This window comes from Ahaetulla prasina, chromosome 2 (genome assembly GCF_028640845.1).
Source record: "Ahaetulla prasina isolate Xishuangbanna chromosome 2, ASM2864084v1, whole genome shotgun sequence".
In the NCBI taxonomy this organism is placed as follows: domain Eukaryota; kingdom Metazoa; phylum Chordata; class Lepidosauria; order Squamata; family Colubridae; genus Ahaetulla; species Ahaetulla prasina.
In genome coordinates this window covers 231,339,221-231,356,227 of record NC_080540.1, presented here as the reverse complement: position 1 = coordinate 231,356,227, position 17,007 = coordinate 231,339,221, and the positions used below count along the sequence as shown (strand labels likewise).

General features: G+C 42.0%; 1 protein-coding gene across 1 annotated transcript in view; it reads left to right on the top strand.

Moving 5' to 3' along the window:
* The first annotated feature begins 1,969 nt into the window (after nucleotides 1-1,969).
* The window catches only part of LOC131191621 (uncharacterized), a 51,909-nt gene continuing 36,871 nt past the window's right edge, over nucleotides 1,970-17,007 (top strand). The window contains exons 1-2 of the mRNA XM_058169954.1: nucleotides 1,970-2,043; nucleotides 7,298-7,348. Coding sequence (XP_058025937.1) covers nucleotides 7,303-7,348 — 46 coding nt within the window. The 5' untranslated portion in view covers nucleotides 1,970-2,043; nucleotides 7,298-7,302. The remainder of the gene's footprint in view (nucleotides 2,044-7,297; nucleotides 7,349-17,007) is intronic.

Sequence of the window (17,007 nt, the reverse complement as noted above, 5' to 3'; positions counted from 1 at the left end):
TCTGCATAAGCTTACTGTAAGATAGGCTATTCTATAATAATAATAATATATCAGAGTTGGAAGGGACCTTGGAGGTCTTCTAGTCCAACCCCCTGCCCAGGCAGGAAACCCTACACCATTTCAGACAAATGGCTATCCAACATTTTCTTAAAAATTTCCAGTGTTGGAGCATTTACAACTTCTGCAGGCAAGTTGTTCTAACTGTCAAGAAATTTCTCCTTAGTGCTAGGTTGCTTCTCTCCTTGATCACTTTCCACTGATTACAGATGATATTCAGGATTACTTCAGGATGATCTCCCAGGCTTCGCACTACATAATACAAACTTTCCCTTTTTTGTATTTACCAGCTGTATACAAATTGCAGTTTGATTCAGTATAGAATTTATATTTTGGTTCTCCTAGGAAGCTTTGGGCCATTTAAATCATACCAACATATGATAAGAGTATGTACCAGCATCATTTCTACAGGTAGTCCCTGATTTATGACCGAAATTGGGACCAGAAATTCTGATGCTAAACTACATGGTTGTTAAGTGAATTGTGTCCTATTTTATGATCTTTTTGCCATGGTTGCAGAGTGAATAACACAGACATTATGCGAATCTGATTTCCTTCACCAATTTTGTTTCTTAAAAGCCAGCTGGGGAGGTCACAAATGAAGATTACATGACTTCAGAATGCTGCAACCGTCATAAATATGTAACGGTTGCCAAGTGCCGGAATTTTGATCATATGACTGTGGGGATGCTCTGATGGTTGTGTGAGAACACATAATGAAAAAAGTATTAAATCACTTTTTTCAATCCGTGATAACTTTGAGCAGTTGCTGAACGAATGGTTATAAGTCGAAGACCACATGTATTGAAAAGGTTGGTTTCAGACAACATTATATTAACACTGGGAAACTCTGAGGCTACAACACAGGTATAAAAATGCTGCAGATTTTGTCCAGATCAGTTTTTTCCTCAGGATATCCATCAGTTACATAGGATTTCAATTCCCACATGCCATAATCTTTAACCTAAAAAATATGAGGTTGATGGCTAATACATCTGAGATATAACAAGTTGGGGATGTTTATCCAAGCTCAAACACCCATTCACCAAGACATCTTGGTATCTCACAAAACTGTATAGAACTCAAACCCCTTTTCTTTTACCACTTTTAAGAAACAAGATGGATTTGCTGTTTCGTTTTACTGGTTTCTGTAAAATATGAAGTTAAAAATGTTTGAGCTACAAAACTATAAAATAGAGAATGGTTGCTTATGAGCTCCTAAATTAGTCAGTGAAATATTAGCCTACCCAATGTAGCTGAAATAGAAAAGACAAATCTATAGCTAAAGCTGATAACTTTATTTAGTTATAACTAAAGATCTAGGACAAGTCCTCATAACCAATGTGCCACTGCCAACTTGGCCAATTTGCCGTGAGACAACAGTTACACTAATATCTAAGAAATGGTAGAATAGAATCATTAAAGGAGGAGCAACATAAAATGTGAATGACAACAATTAAAACATTTTTTTAAATTATTTTAAATAATTAAACTGAATTGTTTGATTGTCCATGGCAAGTGGGCTCCATGCCAAGTTGGCTGTGCTGAATTGTCTCGCGGCAAGTTGCCCTATTTTGCTGTTACCATTCTTTCATCATTACAGGGAATATGGAGCACGGTAAGATTTTTCATGGATAGGTAAAGAAAAGGCACCCAATTAGCTATGTTTTTGTGTGTTTCTCTCTCTCTGTCTCTATCTCCCTCTCTCTCCCATCTCTGTCTCTGTAAAATGGGCAACTATCACTTGTCAAGTGGATAAATATTATCTGTTGAAAGGCAGTATGTAAAAAGATAAGCTCAGGGAGATAATATGAGTTCACTCGCACACCATCATTTCTAAACTTCATCTTTCACCCCAGAGAATTTCCGAAGCAGCAGGATCTAGAATCAGAACTTGGATGAAAAAAAGTAGCCAAGAAAGAAAAGATCAACAAAACCCTAGAAGTGTCTCCTTTCTAATTCTAATTTTCTGGAAACAGCACTAAGGTGGGTGTATAGCTTTAAGGAAGACATGGTCGCTTCACCCTAGGCCTCTTCAAGTGTTACTGAATGATGACTCATGCAATTATAACAGTGCAATCTCTGTTAGAAAATCAGTAGGCCTTGGATTGCAAGACCTTTGTCTTATTCTTTTTCTTATGTTCCCAACATCCTAACTTCCATGTAAGCAAGTTGGAATATTTAAAGGATGAAGAATAAAGGCTGTTTAATGAAAATTCACAATTGTAGTGCAAAATTGTGGCTGAAAAAAAACCCTTCTCAATTGTCACTAGCTTTTAATGTGAAAGAAGCTGAAACTACATTTATAGAGAGTATTAGAGTTGAATTAATGTATAGTAGAACGTTTCAAAATTGGTTTTGCTGGTTGCAACAGAAGAGTGGAGTTTAATCCTTTTTCATCACCATGATTCCATTCCAAGTTATTTGCTGGATGAGGCACAGTTGGACTGATGCACATTTTCCAAGTATGAGCAGGAACTGAGACAGCAGCAAAGATTAAAAGCAATCTCTTCTCTTCCCACATGAGTTATCATCCATATCTCCTCCCCTTTAGCCAACTTTTTCTAAGGATGTGACTAATGCAAAGTAAAATCTAATGAAAGAAAAATAAAAGGCCAGATTCAATCTGCATAGTATTAAGTGGACGTGATTAATTTATAGCACAGTCTTAAAGGTATATAAACATGCAAAGCTGGAAGTTGTATGTAGAATTGCAGATGTGTAAAAGGTTTTCCCAAACTCCTATCTAAGTTACCTGCAGATGTATTTAAGTTGAATACATGCATTTTGGATGCTGAATCATTATGTTTGTTAAGAATCTAACAAACAAAGCTTAAAGCCTCCTGAATCTGAAAGAACAAAAAAAAACAATCCTAGAAGAAGGCAAGAGTCAAACTCATCTATTCTATCTATCTTTTATTATTACCTAAATATACAGGGTGGGGAACAATGGCCCTTTTATGACCTGTTGTGGACTTCAACTTCCAGAATTTAGGAATTCTGGGAATTGAAGTCTACAAGTTATAAAGGGGGCCATAGTTCCCCATTCTACCCTAGAGGAATCTCTCCATGATGTTGCCATTCTTTTAATTAGCCTCATTTAATTCTTCTAATTAGCTCAAAGTATAAGGGACTGATTTACCAGTTACAGTCAAACTGAGTAAGCTTGGTCATTGGTTTTTATATAAGGTGCAAAGTACCTACATTCCTTTTAGCAATTTTAGCTCTTTCTATTCAACATCTTTCCCTTTGACACTAACAATCCTGATAGGTCAGATTATTGGGCTGTGGAAGTTTTTTTCAACTACAAGGAAATGAATGAATTTCCGGCTACTTCTCAAAGCCCTAAATCTGACGAAGAAGACTGGGTAAGGCTGCCTTCTTCATTCAGCTCCCTAAATGAATCGATCAGAGTTCTCCAATAGCTTTCTCTACCCTGCTCTCTAAGGAGAGAAGAAGCAAACTGGATTCCACTGAAGAGAAGACAGGCTGCCTTGCTGCAATGAGGAGCGGTTTCCGTGACTCAGAGGCACTCCTATCCCCTCCTTCTCACAAATACCAGCACTCCCTTTCTCAGCTCTGCCTTTTGTGAAATTCCTCGGCTGTGTTGACATTTAATGAATGCATTTAGTGTGGCTTGCAGGGGCAATGAACATTAGGAAATTTCAAAATGTTAGTCTGGTTTTCCCCCCATGCTCTGAGTATGTTGCACTTCGATTCAACTCTGCTATAGAAATGGCTAGTCGTATCTACTGCTGGGTAAAAATAAAAACTTGAGGTTGTAATGTTATCTGCTACTGTGCTAAAGAGAGTTGGAAGCCAGTCCTTTTCCTTTCTTTGTTCCTCTTAACTCCATATTTTCTCTTTTCAAGTTTTCTATTGCTTTTTTAAAATTTCTCTTTGTATTTTATATGTTGATAAACTAATAAAAATGTATTTTAAAACTTCAACTCAGTAGGGCTACAGACTAGGGTGGGTGTCGGCAACTTGCGGCTCTGGAGCCACATGTGGCTCTTTGGGCCCTCTACTGTGGCTCCCTGTTGGGTGATCCCACCACTGGCTGGCCCTACCCCTTGCCCTCCCCTCCTAGTCACTCGTCGCCTGGCCTGAGAAGGTAAGGGCAATGGCAGGGGATGGAGAAGTGGACGGGGCAGAGACAGAGAGATACAGAGAGAGGGGGGAGAGAGAGACATAGCGATATACAGAGAGAGGGAGAGAGGAAGGGAGGGAGGGAGGGAGAAAGAGATGTCAAAAGGGTTTTGTAGTTCCCGTTGTTTTTTAATAACCTATTGACCATCTGAGTAAGCATGGCTGGGATGTCATGTGACTGATGGAAGTGAGTGACGTCGAGTTGGCCACGCCCATCCAGGTTTTGTGGCTCCCAGTGTTTTCTTTTCTGTGGGAAACAGGTCAAAATGGCTCTTTTAGTGTTTAAAGTTGCAGACCCCTAGACTAGGGTCTCTTAGCCACAGTGGCACAATGGTTAGAGTGCAGTATTGCAGAACCTTCTGCTGACTGCAATTTGGCAGTTCAAATCTCATCAGGCTCAAGATTGATTCAACCTTCCATCCTTCTGAGGTGGATAAAATGAGGACCCAAATTGTTGGAGATAATATGCTGACTGTGTAAACTGCTTAGAGAGGGCTGTAAAGCACTATAAAGCTGTATATAAGTCTAGATGCTATTGCTATTGCTATTGCTTAGCTCATCCAACCATGTCTAAGTGTTTTAGACTCTACTAATGCATTGGGAGGATCACTTGGTGTTGGTGCGGCTGTGTAAGAATTTATACAGGACTTTCCTATTGTTGCCTTCTGGATACCTTAAGTATTAACTCTTAAGGTAACTCTTAAGTAGTGCGTAACTATCAAATTAAGGAAAAGGCTACTAGGAAGGGCAGATTGGGAATTGCTGAGTCATCCGTTTGTAGTGCCACTGTGTAACGCAAATCTGAAGCATTAGTATTTTACAGAAAGGAATAATTGAAAAAACACTCAGGAAAATCAGTCCTTGGAATATGAAATAGCAATGAAAATTTAACATTGTTGCTTGTGCTTCCCCCATTTTTTTTAAACATGGCAATATATTGCTTGTGCTAGCCTACCATTTCCAGTTGATAGGATAGTAAATTCTCAAAATTGTAGCTCCAATACATCCAGGAGATGTCAGGTTGGGAAAAGTATATGAAAGTACATGAAATGCTGCATTTTCAAAAACTTAAGTTTTCACAGGATTTCAAACCACTTTTGTGCTAATATTCATCCCCTTCTAGTGGTCTACCCCAATATTTAGCATTTAATATTTAGCAATAATTAGAATTGACTTATTTTTCTTATTAGTCGCCTTCTACTCGGTGGCTCAGGGGCTAGGACGTTGAGCTTGTCGATCGAAAGGTTGGCAACTCAGCGGTTCGAATCCCTTGTGCTGCCGTGTAACGGGATGAGCTCCCGTTACTTGTCCCAGCTTCTGCCAACCTAGCAGTTTCGAAAGCACGTAAAAACAAAAGTAGAAAAAATAGGGACCACCTTTGGTGGGAAGGTAACAGCGTTCCGTGCACCTTTGGCGTTGAGTCATGCCGGCCACATGACCACGGAGACGTCTTCGGACAGCGCTGGCTCTTTGGCTTTGAAATGGAGATGAGCACCGCCCCCTAGAGTCAGCAACGACTAGCATGTATGTGTGAGGGGAACCTTTACCTTTACCTTACTCCATACTAGATATGCCCAAAAATAGTGAGTCCTCCTACATTGCTATCCATTCCATCCACATATCATTCTTGAGGGACTTTAAAAGTGATTTGTATTTTGTTGCTTTCATCCACAGATCCCAAATGCATTTAGTTAAGTCACATAGGAAACACCTTCAGCCAATAAGTGTTCAGCCTGAGCTTGCCAATAACTGAGATCTGAAATCAGCCAATCAGCACAAAAAAGAGAAAAGAGACACATTTCATTCTCCATTATTCTCCACTAACTTCTGTGCAGTCTAGTATTCTCACAAATTCTGCAGATAACCAGCTAACAAACTGAATGCTAGGGGTTTGGCCTAAGCAAGAATAAAATGGAACTGTACCCAAGGAGAAATAAAATGTTCATAAACATAGGATGACCTTATTTGAACATGAATTTCTTCTAGAAACAAAAGAGCAGATGGGGGGCGGAAATGAATGGTAGTTGATATTCGCTGTCATGTGATCATAGGGCAAAGAGTTAGGGTTAGGGTTAGGGTTAGGGTTAGGGTTAGGGTTAGGGTTAGGGTTAGGGTTAGGGTTAGGGTTAGGGAAGCAAAGTAATCTGTTTTGTAATAGTTCTCAACTTATCAAAAGTCATCTCTAAGTAAACATGGTGATTGTAGTGATATTCTCTCTCATAAACCCAATAGCCAATGCAGAAACCAATATACTAACGTGAACATTACAATGATTCAAAGCTTCAGCAGAAGTTTGTAGTACAGGTAGTCCTCAACTTATGATGATAAGTGAGCCTGCATGATGGTCATTAAATGAGAAATCATGTGACCACATCCAATTTTACAAATGCTGCAGTCACAGAGCAAACCCATGGCTCGCTGTTGACTTTTTTTTTTTGGCAAAAACCAGAAGTAAATGTTGTATCACCTAATCCCGGGATGCTACAAACAGCCATAAATGGGCCGGTTGTTGAGTATCCAAAAGATTATCACATGATCACAGGGCTAGGGAACCATCAGAACTTCAAATCAGGCTGTAAGTAGTTTTTTTCAGGATGTGTTATGACTTCAAATGATCTCTAAGTCAGGGGTCTTCAACCTTGGCAATTTTAAGACTTGTGGACTTCAACTCCCAGAATTCCCTCTGGGAGTTGAAGTCCACAAGTCTTAAAGTTGCCAAGGTTGGAGACCTCTGCTCTAAGTGACTGGTTGTAAGTTGAGAACCACCTGTACACATGGATCTTCATTCCTTCAGGCTTTACCATTTTCAGTTTAATCTTTACAAATTCCTTTTTAAAAATCTTATTCTAATGTAGACATTCTTGTTTTCAAAAACACTATTGTTTTAAAAGAAATATCTTCAGATTGCAAATAAACCCTTTAAAGTAATGGCACGATTGCTGGCCGGATAAGTAACCCAATTCCCCATAAGAACAGTGGCTTCATTTCTGTAAGAAACAAAATCCTATTCCTTTTCAGGACTCTTGAATTTTTAAACATGCCCTGTGTCAAATTCTCCTCCATGATGTGCTTTCCTTTTTTCTATTTCTAGCCTGAATGGACCCATTATTCTCAACTTGCAGTTTATTCACCATGGCAGAAGGTAAATTTGCACTAGCTATTTTCATTGTTGCAGTATCTTAAGGAAACTATTTGCTCAACAGAGATATTATCTTAGTATAGTTGGGAGTGGCAAGGTTGATGTGTGTATCTAATCTTTGTTTAATTCCAGCTGGTAGTTTGTAAAAACTGGGTGTCCCCGCTGCCTGAAATAGCATAAAAATAACAGGTCTTTTTTCTCATAGCTTGAGATTATAATAGGTATCTATCTGGCTAGATAGATCTCTGTTTCCCATAATACCTGTCCAACCAATTTGATCTGGCAGGGTGGCCACACACTGGGTTCTTTTGATTAAATAATGCCATCTATCAGGATCTTGCAAGCAAGCCTCCTCTATTGTTAAGATCAGCAGGTTTGACAAGTTCTGGAGAACCGGTAGAAATTTTGAGTAGTTCAGAGAACCGGCAAATACCACCTCTGGCTGGCCCCAGAGTGGGGTGAGAATGGAGATTTTGCAATATCCTTTCCCCAGGAGTGGGGAGGGAATGGAGATTTTGCAGTATCCTCCCCCTGGAGTGGGGTGGGAATGGAAATTTTGCAATATCCTTCCCCTGCCACGCCTACCAAGCCACACCATGCCCACCAAGCCACGCCCGTAGAACTGGTAGTAAAAAAAAATGGATTTCACCACTGGTTAAGATCCACTTGGCTCCCACCTTACTGGTGTTTCTGATGTCTTGAAGAGCTGGATGTTCACTCTGATTTTCAATTTGGCTGTTTACCAAACTTATGGGACGATATGCGTATTTTTCTTGATGTTGCCAGATTTTTGCCATCTTTTATTTCTGTGTTGATGAGGATGTTATCCATACCTTCAGTTAACTGTATCAAACTAAGTTGAGTCTCTGTGTTACTGTTGTATTTTTTTCCCCCTGTGCTTTTACTTTGTGAGCCACCATGAGTCAGTGGGAGTCCAGCTGTGCAGAAATTTAATATTTAAATAATAATGACTTAATTTCTGATTTTCATTGCGAATGTACAGTCTCGGCTCCTGATGTTTATATATTTCAAATGGGAGTTAATTCATGAGTCGGTCATTCCTGACCATGTTCTCAACCACACAAATATGTGAAACAAGAAAAACCAGTACCTTTAAAACAAATACTTAAAACTCCTTTTTATTAAACTGAAACTCCTGCATACTTAAACTGTAAACAGGAAAAATGTGTAAAGCTGTATTACGGTTCTTTAAGTTACACCTAGGATTCAATATAGAAAAGGGGAGAGTTGGGTGCTAATTTCAAGGAGACTAACTCAAGGACCCAACCCTTATTGTCCTACAGGAATGCTTTCTATGTATGAAATAGTTTTTAAAAATATTTCTAAAGGTCAGGGTTTGCAGTGAAATGCAATATGCTTCCCCCACCGATGTTGCAATCCACTCCTCAGTTTGCTAGGCGGTCAGAACCAGAAATTGCATTAAAACATAACCTTGGCAATGATGAAATATTATTAAGGGACATAATGCTTTGCTTGTTTGGCAAGAAAGTGAGCAAAATTTGCTTGTCATTTCTGAAAAATTTAGCAAGTTCCTCTACTTACTTTAAAGTGAGGAAATTTATTTTAATGAAATCTTATTTGGTTTCAACTGATTTTGAAAACACATCAGTTCTACCACTGATTGTTTTTTAAAATGACTAGGAATTATTAGTTTACCTACTTAGCATCAGGCTCGTAACACAAAAATTATCCATAGTATTTACTATTCAAAACGAACAACGAAGGTTAAATTAGTGTGAAGAGAACAGATATATCAATGGTAATTTTGATATTAAAAACACTAATGTAAATTCAAGGAGTCTCTTCCCCATGGGGCTACTTTAGCCTTACTATCATAGACAGTAGCGGCTCAGTCATTTATGGTCTGATTGAAATTGGGAAATATGTCTACAATTGCCTCTTACAAATACATTGAGACATTCTGACGGCTTCTTGATGAGGGGGAAGTATAGGAAAGAAGGGACACAGTGGCTCAGTGACTAAGACGCTGAACTTGTCGATCAGAAGGTCAGCAGTTCAGCGGTTTGAATCTCTAGCACCGCGTAATGGAGTGAGCTCCCGTTACTTGTCCCAGCTTCTGCCAATCTAGCAGTTCGAAAGCATGTAAAAAATGCAGGTAGAAAAATAGGGACCACTTTGGTGAGAAGGTAACAGCTCTCCGTGCACCTTTGCCGTTTAGTCATGCCAGCCACATAACCACGGAGATGTCTTTGGACAGTGCTGGCTCTTCAGCTTAGAAATGGAGATGAGCACTGCCCCTAGAGCCGGAAACAACTAGCACGCATGTGCGGGGGAACCTTTACCTAAGAGGAAAGGAGTAGTGGGCTCTGTAGTAATAAGACACAGAAGTGGGAAGCTCACTAATAATGTCTTTCAGTTGACAGTTTATTCTGCAAACAACTCTTTTACCCTCTGTGCAATTTAGTTCACATAGCATTTGTAAAGGTAAAGCTCTGGAACAGATCAGTTGCTTATACATTCTTCTTGATCTTTTTTTCTTCTGATCCTGAATCCTAAAATCAACCAGTGAGGGCATGAAGAAAAACAGAACCTTTGTAAAAGAGAATAAGGATTAGGAAACCTAGCCTTGAACAACTGCATTTTTGCAATCTAATGGAGTGGAAATAGTGCTTCCACCCAGCACTTAATATCGTGCTGCATTATTAAGCAATTCCAACATAGTCGTTGATGTTTCTAAAATGTTCACTCAAGCATGGATCAGCAAAACTCCATCGGATTATTAATTTCCATTTTCTCCCTGGTAATAACTATTTGTGTAATTGCTCCCTGGTCAGAATTACGCTATGCTTTCGAAGATTCTTGAGAGTCCTTTGGATTGCAAAGAGATCAAATCAGTCAATCCTAAAGAAAAGAATAGATCCTGAAGCTGAAACTCAAATATTTGTTGTGTCTTGTCCGCTCTCACTGCAGCCGGGGTCTGCTTATCTGCTCCCGAACACGGAGGAATGTATGCCTCCCGGCCCCAGTTCTGGCTCCATGCCCAGACAAGCTGCAGAGGAGGGGGCACCTCCCGGTCCCAGCCCTGGCTCCATGCCCAAGCAGGCTGCAGAGGAGGGAGCATCCCCCGGCCCCAGCCCTGGCTCCATGCCCAGGCAAACGGAGCAGCTAGACCCCTCCCCCTCCTCCACAGCATGTGAGCCTGAGGAAAGTTTACTTCCAACAACAGCTGATTGGAGTGACTCTCGCATCAGAAGATTGGATAGGTGGAGGCAACAGAAGGAAGGGAGGGGCAGGCCTTAATGAGTGCTGAGTCATGGAGCCACACCCCATGGCCTATATAAAGGATCTGCTTTCTGGCAGTCTCTGAGTCAGGCAAAGTCGAACTTATCTTGCTGAAGTCACTTACTGGTCTCCTGCCTGCTCTGAGGACTTTGCTAGGACTTTGGGCAGAGCTGCAGAGGCAAGCCTGATTCGGATTTCCCTGACCCAGCCGTCAGCGGAGGAGTGGGACACGACAATACTTTAGTCAGTTTAGAGTGAAGGCAAAAGGAGAAGGGAGTGGCAGAGGATGAGATGGTTAGATAGTGTGATAGACATAATAAACATGAACAAACTCCAGAAAACAGTGGAGGACAGGAGGGCCTGGCATGCTGTAGCTAAAGGGGTTGCAAAGAGTTGAACAACAAAGCAACTGAATAGCAACAACAGAATTATGATAGAACAATTCATATTGTTGCATTTCAATTAACCACAGTGTGTAAAAGTTCTTGATTATATAAATCAGATTTTCAAGAAACTCAGATCCATCAGTTATGCTCTATAGTACCAGAAAGAGACAGATTCCACATGAAGACATCTAATTTAAATTTCAAAGGAGTTCAGATGCTACAAAAGCAACAACTGAGCCAAACTGAAAGGCCTTTGTGTCGAAATAATCTAATGCTAGAATAAATTTATCACAGGTTACACCTGAATTATATGTAAATAATATAGCATCGACATCATTCCTGAAGCAAATGTTATCATAGTTTTTACCAATTTCAAGTCAGGGCATGCTTACATGAGTTCACAGTGTAAGGGAGATATCTTTTAATGCAAGGGTTTAGATGTGTATTTCCATGGGGAAAATTAATCATAATTCTGTTTGAAAGCTACATTTGTGATCTGGATGAGTAAATTAATATGTCGTATCAATGCATCTATTATCATGTTGAACCTTATTAAATAATGCTCAATGAACAGAAATAATCATTAATCTGCATTTTATTGCAAGAGGGAAAAAATCCTTGATTTGTAGTGTACAATTCAAATAGCAGCTGCAACTCTGTTTAAATTCATGAAGAAGTTGTTTATATTCATTTGAATGTGTCTCTGTAAGCATTAAATATGTTAACAAAATAAGTCCAAATAGCAATCAGATAATCACTTTGGTCCTATATTATGCTAAACTATGATTTTATATCATTTTTCCACACTAGCCAGGTTCACACATCACAGTAAGCTATATATATGAATCCGAAGAGGTTGTAAAAAAAATGCTTTTAAAAACCTCTGACAATCCCAGCTGAGCCGCGTGATCATCAAAGGCTTTTTTTACTTTTAAAAGCATTTTTTCAGCCAAAGAAAAAATGCTTTTAAAAGTAAACAAAAAACAAAAAAACCTCAGCTGGGCATGGGGTGAGGGAGGGATTTTTGCTACTAGTTCTCCAAACCACCCGCCGCCATCGCTACCGGATCAGATGATCTGGTCTGAACCGGGAGCATTTCACCCCTGCTTTTGGGGTAATCTATGTTTGGGCCTCATGTATCTTCTTGCAATTCAGATATTGCTTGATCTTTAATCACTAAACAAGTCACATCTATACTCGACAGAGTTGTTTCTTTAAAAGCTCCATTTTCACTGGCAGAGGCACCACTAGCCGGTCCTTCGGTGTTTCCAGGGTGACCCCACGGGCCAGATCTAAGCACCCCACATGCCGGATTCAGCCTGCGGGCCTTGAGTTTGACACCCCTGTCTTAGAGTATCTTTAATGGCATTTCTTTAGAGAACAACTCATTAATGATAGGGATACATAATAGTCAGATTTCTAAAAGTTAATAAGCATCAGGATACAGAACAGGGGAAATTCCTATTGAACAAATATTGTAAGCTAATTGTTTGTAGGAGTAACTGCCACTTGTCTGTCCTCTGTTGTAACTTGTTTCTCCCTCCTCCTCCATCAACATTCTCTTTTTCAAACAAAAGGAAATGAAGCAAGCCAGTTCTTTTTTTACACTATACCTTCTGGACTTAGTAATTATCCTTTTCTGTCCCGGAAGACACAATCACCTTGTTCAGCTCATAAAGTTCTGACACACATTTGACCTTCTGCAATACAGCAGCTAACCAGCAGCACAACAAAAAGTGGAAGTCGCCTGCATCACCACAATATGAGGACTCAATCTGCATCCCAAAGGAACATTCATTATGTGAGCAGGAGGACACACACTATGTGTCCATTGTGTGTGCTCACAACAACCATAGCCAGGCACCTGATTTCTCACTTGATAGGTCTTTTACAGTAATTGTTTTGATGTATTTTCAGGACTAGTGTACACATCTTGGATTTACCGCAGCTTATATATTAATTTTTATGCACGGTTTTATGCACATTTCACCAGGCATTCCCCTACATAGGTAGTCCTTGTTTAGCAACTGCCTTGTGCAACGGCTGTTCACAGTTATGATGGTAATGAGAAAGTAACTTTACAACCAATCCTCACTTTTACAACCTCTGCAAAGCAAAGGAAACCTGAACTGAACCCAGTTATGATTTCACTTAAACAATAGTTCACTTTAATGACCAGTTTGTGGTGCCAATTGTGGTCACTAAATGAGGACTACCTGTAAAGTCTGTCATGACTTCAACAGCCTTTTCTTCTCACTGCCACTTATTTTTAAAGATAGCTTGGACTACCAAATACGGATTAGAGGAAATTAGGACATCATCGGTATAAATGAATCTTTGTAATGGAGCTTTCTACTCCTTGTCCCCTCTATCTGTGACATGCAGGAAGCTTCACCCCCTCATTTACTTAGTAAAAAAAGAGGTGCAAAAATGCCTGGTAAGAAAAAAATATTCTCTAAGAAGCCATCCGGATCCAATGAGACTGGCTAGCCCACACGTTTCAGCAGAGAGGGCTACTTAGGGTCCCAACCAGGGGTGAAATGCTCCCGGTTTGGACCGGATCGCCCGATCTGGTAGCGATGGCGGTGGGTGGTTCGGAGAACCGGTAGCAAAAATCCCTGGCCCCGCCCCCTGCCCCAGCTGAGCCGTGCAATCATCAGAGGTTGTTTTTTTTTTACTTTTAAAAGCATTTTTTCTTCAGCCGAAAAAATGCTTTTAAAAGTAAAAAAAAGCCTTTGATGATCGAGCGGCTCAGCTGGGATCGTCAGAACCCTTTAAAAGCTTTTCTTCTGCAGCCCCCCTATCCCTGTGCAAATATTGATGACAAAATACGGTAGACAAAAACAGCCTTCCTTTGAGAGTTGAATAGAGCTTCTGTTCACATGTTGACAAACCCTTCCTTGTTTAAAAGCACTGGATCTGCTAAATAGACATCAAAAGAAAATGTTTTTCAGAAATCACAAGGTTTATTTGGATGGTAATTTGAATGTTACCCTAAAAGCACACTATCTACTTCTTGGCTGAAGGATTCCATAATTTCTTAATCATTTTTATCTTCAAGTCAGGAATTGGGAAGTTACTTCTGTGCATGTATTGCTAAGAAAAATCAAGACAACTGATACTTTTCATTTTTCTAGGCCTGTTTCTAAATGGACTCCAGCTTACTGAACTATTTTGTTATGCAGGATTTTCTTGACCAGGATGAATGAAGAATATTTGACTGATTGGCCTGATTGTATCTAATAAGTGCTGCTTTACTAATATTCTATTAGGCCTATAAAGTTGCTTATTCATAAACTCTGTCTGAAGGAGAGGTTTCTTTGTTCTTTCTGTAATATTGCTTTTGGTTCCATAGTTATTGTATCTGAATAAAACTGTGATGACCCGGGGCGTGACACAAAGGCAACACAGCCAGAGAACTGATATGAGTCCCTTTATTATCACCAACTGTGCCCCCAATGTCCCTTTCAACTCTCCGGCCTGGAGAGAGCTCTTCCACCAACCTATAGTAGTCTTTGCCTGGCAATACTTCAGTCCCAAATGTTGTAAGCAGAAAACTTCTAACAAAAAATCCAAAGGCAAGACAATTGTTAAGTCCTCGCGGCTACGTCCTGTCTGCCTCAGCAAAGCTGGTTAGCCGCGTGCTGATTGGTTAAAGCGCAGGCAACAAGAAGAAGCGGGAACCGGGAAGAGCTGTCATTGGTTCCCTTCTTGACAGCTACTTCTTGTGTAGCTGTCAACGCAAGCGCTCCCCTCAGAAGATTATTGTCTAGAGTTTGAACGGTTAGTTTGGTGTTCCAGTTAAGTTGCATGCCAATAAAGAAGAGTTGTGGTAACCTCGCCTCTGTCCTTATTCGGCTAGTCTCGGATTTAACACTGGCGACGAGGATGGGATCCTACAGATGTTAAAAGATCCGAGCTACGGACAGAGAGGGAAGTGCCTGGCGGAGCAATTACCACGCGGCAAGAGAGACGCCGATAATTATGGCCAGTGCATTACCAATCTTTCCACCGTTCGTCCCTTCGTCCGAGAAGTGGGACGAATACATTGAGAGATTCGAGTGTTTCCTGCACGCCAATAATCTCACGGACTTGTCCGGCGCGAGGAAACGGGGCTATTTCCTAAGCTCATGCGGCAGCGAAGTGTTCAGTACCGCTCGAGCTCTCGCTGCCCCACAATTAGTTTTTGACTTAACCTGGGAAGCACTGGTAGAAAAACTAAAGAATCACTACGCTCCCGCCCCCTCCCGAATTGCCTGCCGACATGCTTTCCGGCATTGTGTACAGAAGGAAGGACAAACAATTAATGCTTATATGGCGTCCTTGAGATTGGCTGCTCTCCAATGTGAGTTTAGAGATTTTCTGGATGACATGTTGTTAGACCAGTTAGTCTGTGGCGTTCGGGACGCAAGGCTCCAACGGCGCCTCCTGGCACGAAACGATTTAGACCTTCCCACGGCTTTATCTGAGGCCAGAGCTGCCGAAATGGCCGATGACTCGGCCGCAGAGCTCCAGCGACATCAGAAGGGACACCTAGCAAGCGATCGCCCCCTGGCCGTCCACCATGAAGATGCTACTCAGGGGGGCTCGTCAGACGAAGACGCAGACGTGTGCCGCCTGAAGCTCCGCCAGAGGCGACGAGAGGGTTTCCCCGACAAGCGCCTGCCTAATCCTTGTATGGGTTGTGGAGGAGATCACGCAAGAGGCGACTGCAAATTTAAAACAGCTGTTTGTTGCCGCTGCGGGAAACGGGGACACCTGGCACGGGTGTGCAGAGCAACCCTGCCGTCCAGCGACGATGCCCCGGAGCGAGCCAAGTCGCAGAACCCAATCCGGAGACCGGTGCTGCGTCAACGTGCCTATTTCACCACCTCCGATTCAACCGAAGATGTCGTTAGCTTCGCCACCTCCACAGCATCAACCAGCAAAATACACCTGGCGGTACAGCTCGAAGGGGCACAGTGCAATATGGAAGTGGACACCGGCTCGTCGCGCTCTCTCATTGCCTGGTCTACCCTGAAACAGCTAGTTCCAAAGTTGGAAAAGGGATCTCTCAAGCCCTGCTCAGTGACATTACGAGACTATCAAGGGAATGCGATCCCAACCCTGGGCATGGGCAGGTTTCGGGTGGCATACCAGAAATTCGAGGGCAGGTTACCGCTGATCGTTGTTAGAAGTGACCTGCCAACCCTCCTAGGGCTGGATTGGTTCGCTGCCCTTGGCCTAAACATGGCAGGTGTCCATGCCACTTCCCTTGACATGCCGTCAGCCTTGGCCAGCCCGGAGCGTTCTCGGCGGATGACGTACCTGGTTATCCATTGGGTCCGACCTCCGAAGGTCCGGCTCCTCCTCCGACTACGCCATCGCCGACAGTCCGTCAGAGCCGGCCTCCAGCTCCTCCCTCGACCACACCACTTCCAGAACTGAGGCGCTCGGGGCGGAGTCGACGCCGGCCGGCGTATTTGGCCGACTACGCATGCGCGGTCCGGGGGTTGAGGGGTGTTAAGTCCTCGCGGCTATGTCCTGTCTGCCTCAGCAAAGCTGGTTAGCCGCGCGCTGATTGGTTAAAGCGCAGGCAACAAGAAGAAGCGGGAACCGGGAAGAGCTGTCATTGGTTCCCTTCTTGACAGCTACTTCTTGTGTAGCTGTCAACGCAAGCGCTCCCCTCAGAAGATTATTGTCTAGAGCAGGGGTGTCCAAAGTTTTTTGAGTGAGGGCCAATACAGAAAAATAAGCAAAGGCCCGGGCCACGGGGGGGGGGGGGGGCTAAAAATTTTTGTACCAGTTCTGTGGGCGTGGCTTATTTTGGGGTGTGGCTTGGTGGTCATGTGACTGGTGGGCGTGGCTAACTCCTCATGTGACTGAGTGGATGTGGCTATGGGCATAGAAACCTAAATACTGACAGCGGCTACCAGTAATCCTCGGCTTGCAACCACTCATTTAGCGACCAATACAACAGCACTGAAAAAAGTGACTTACCACCAGTCTTTGCATTTATGACCTTCGCAGCAT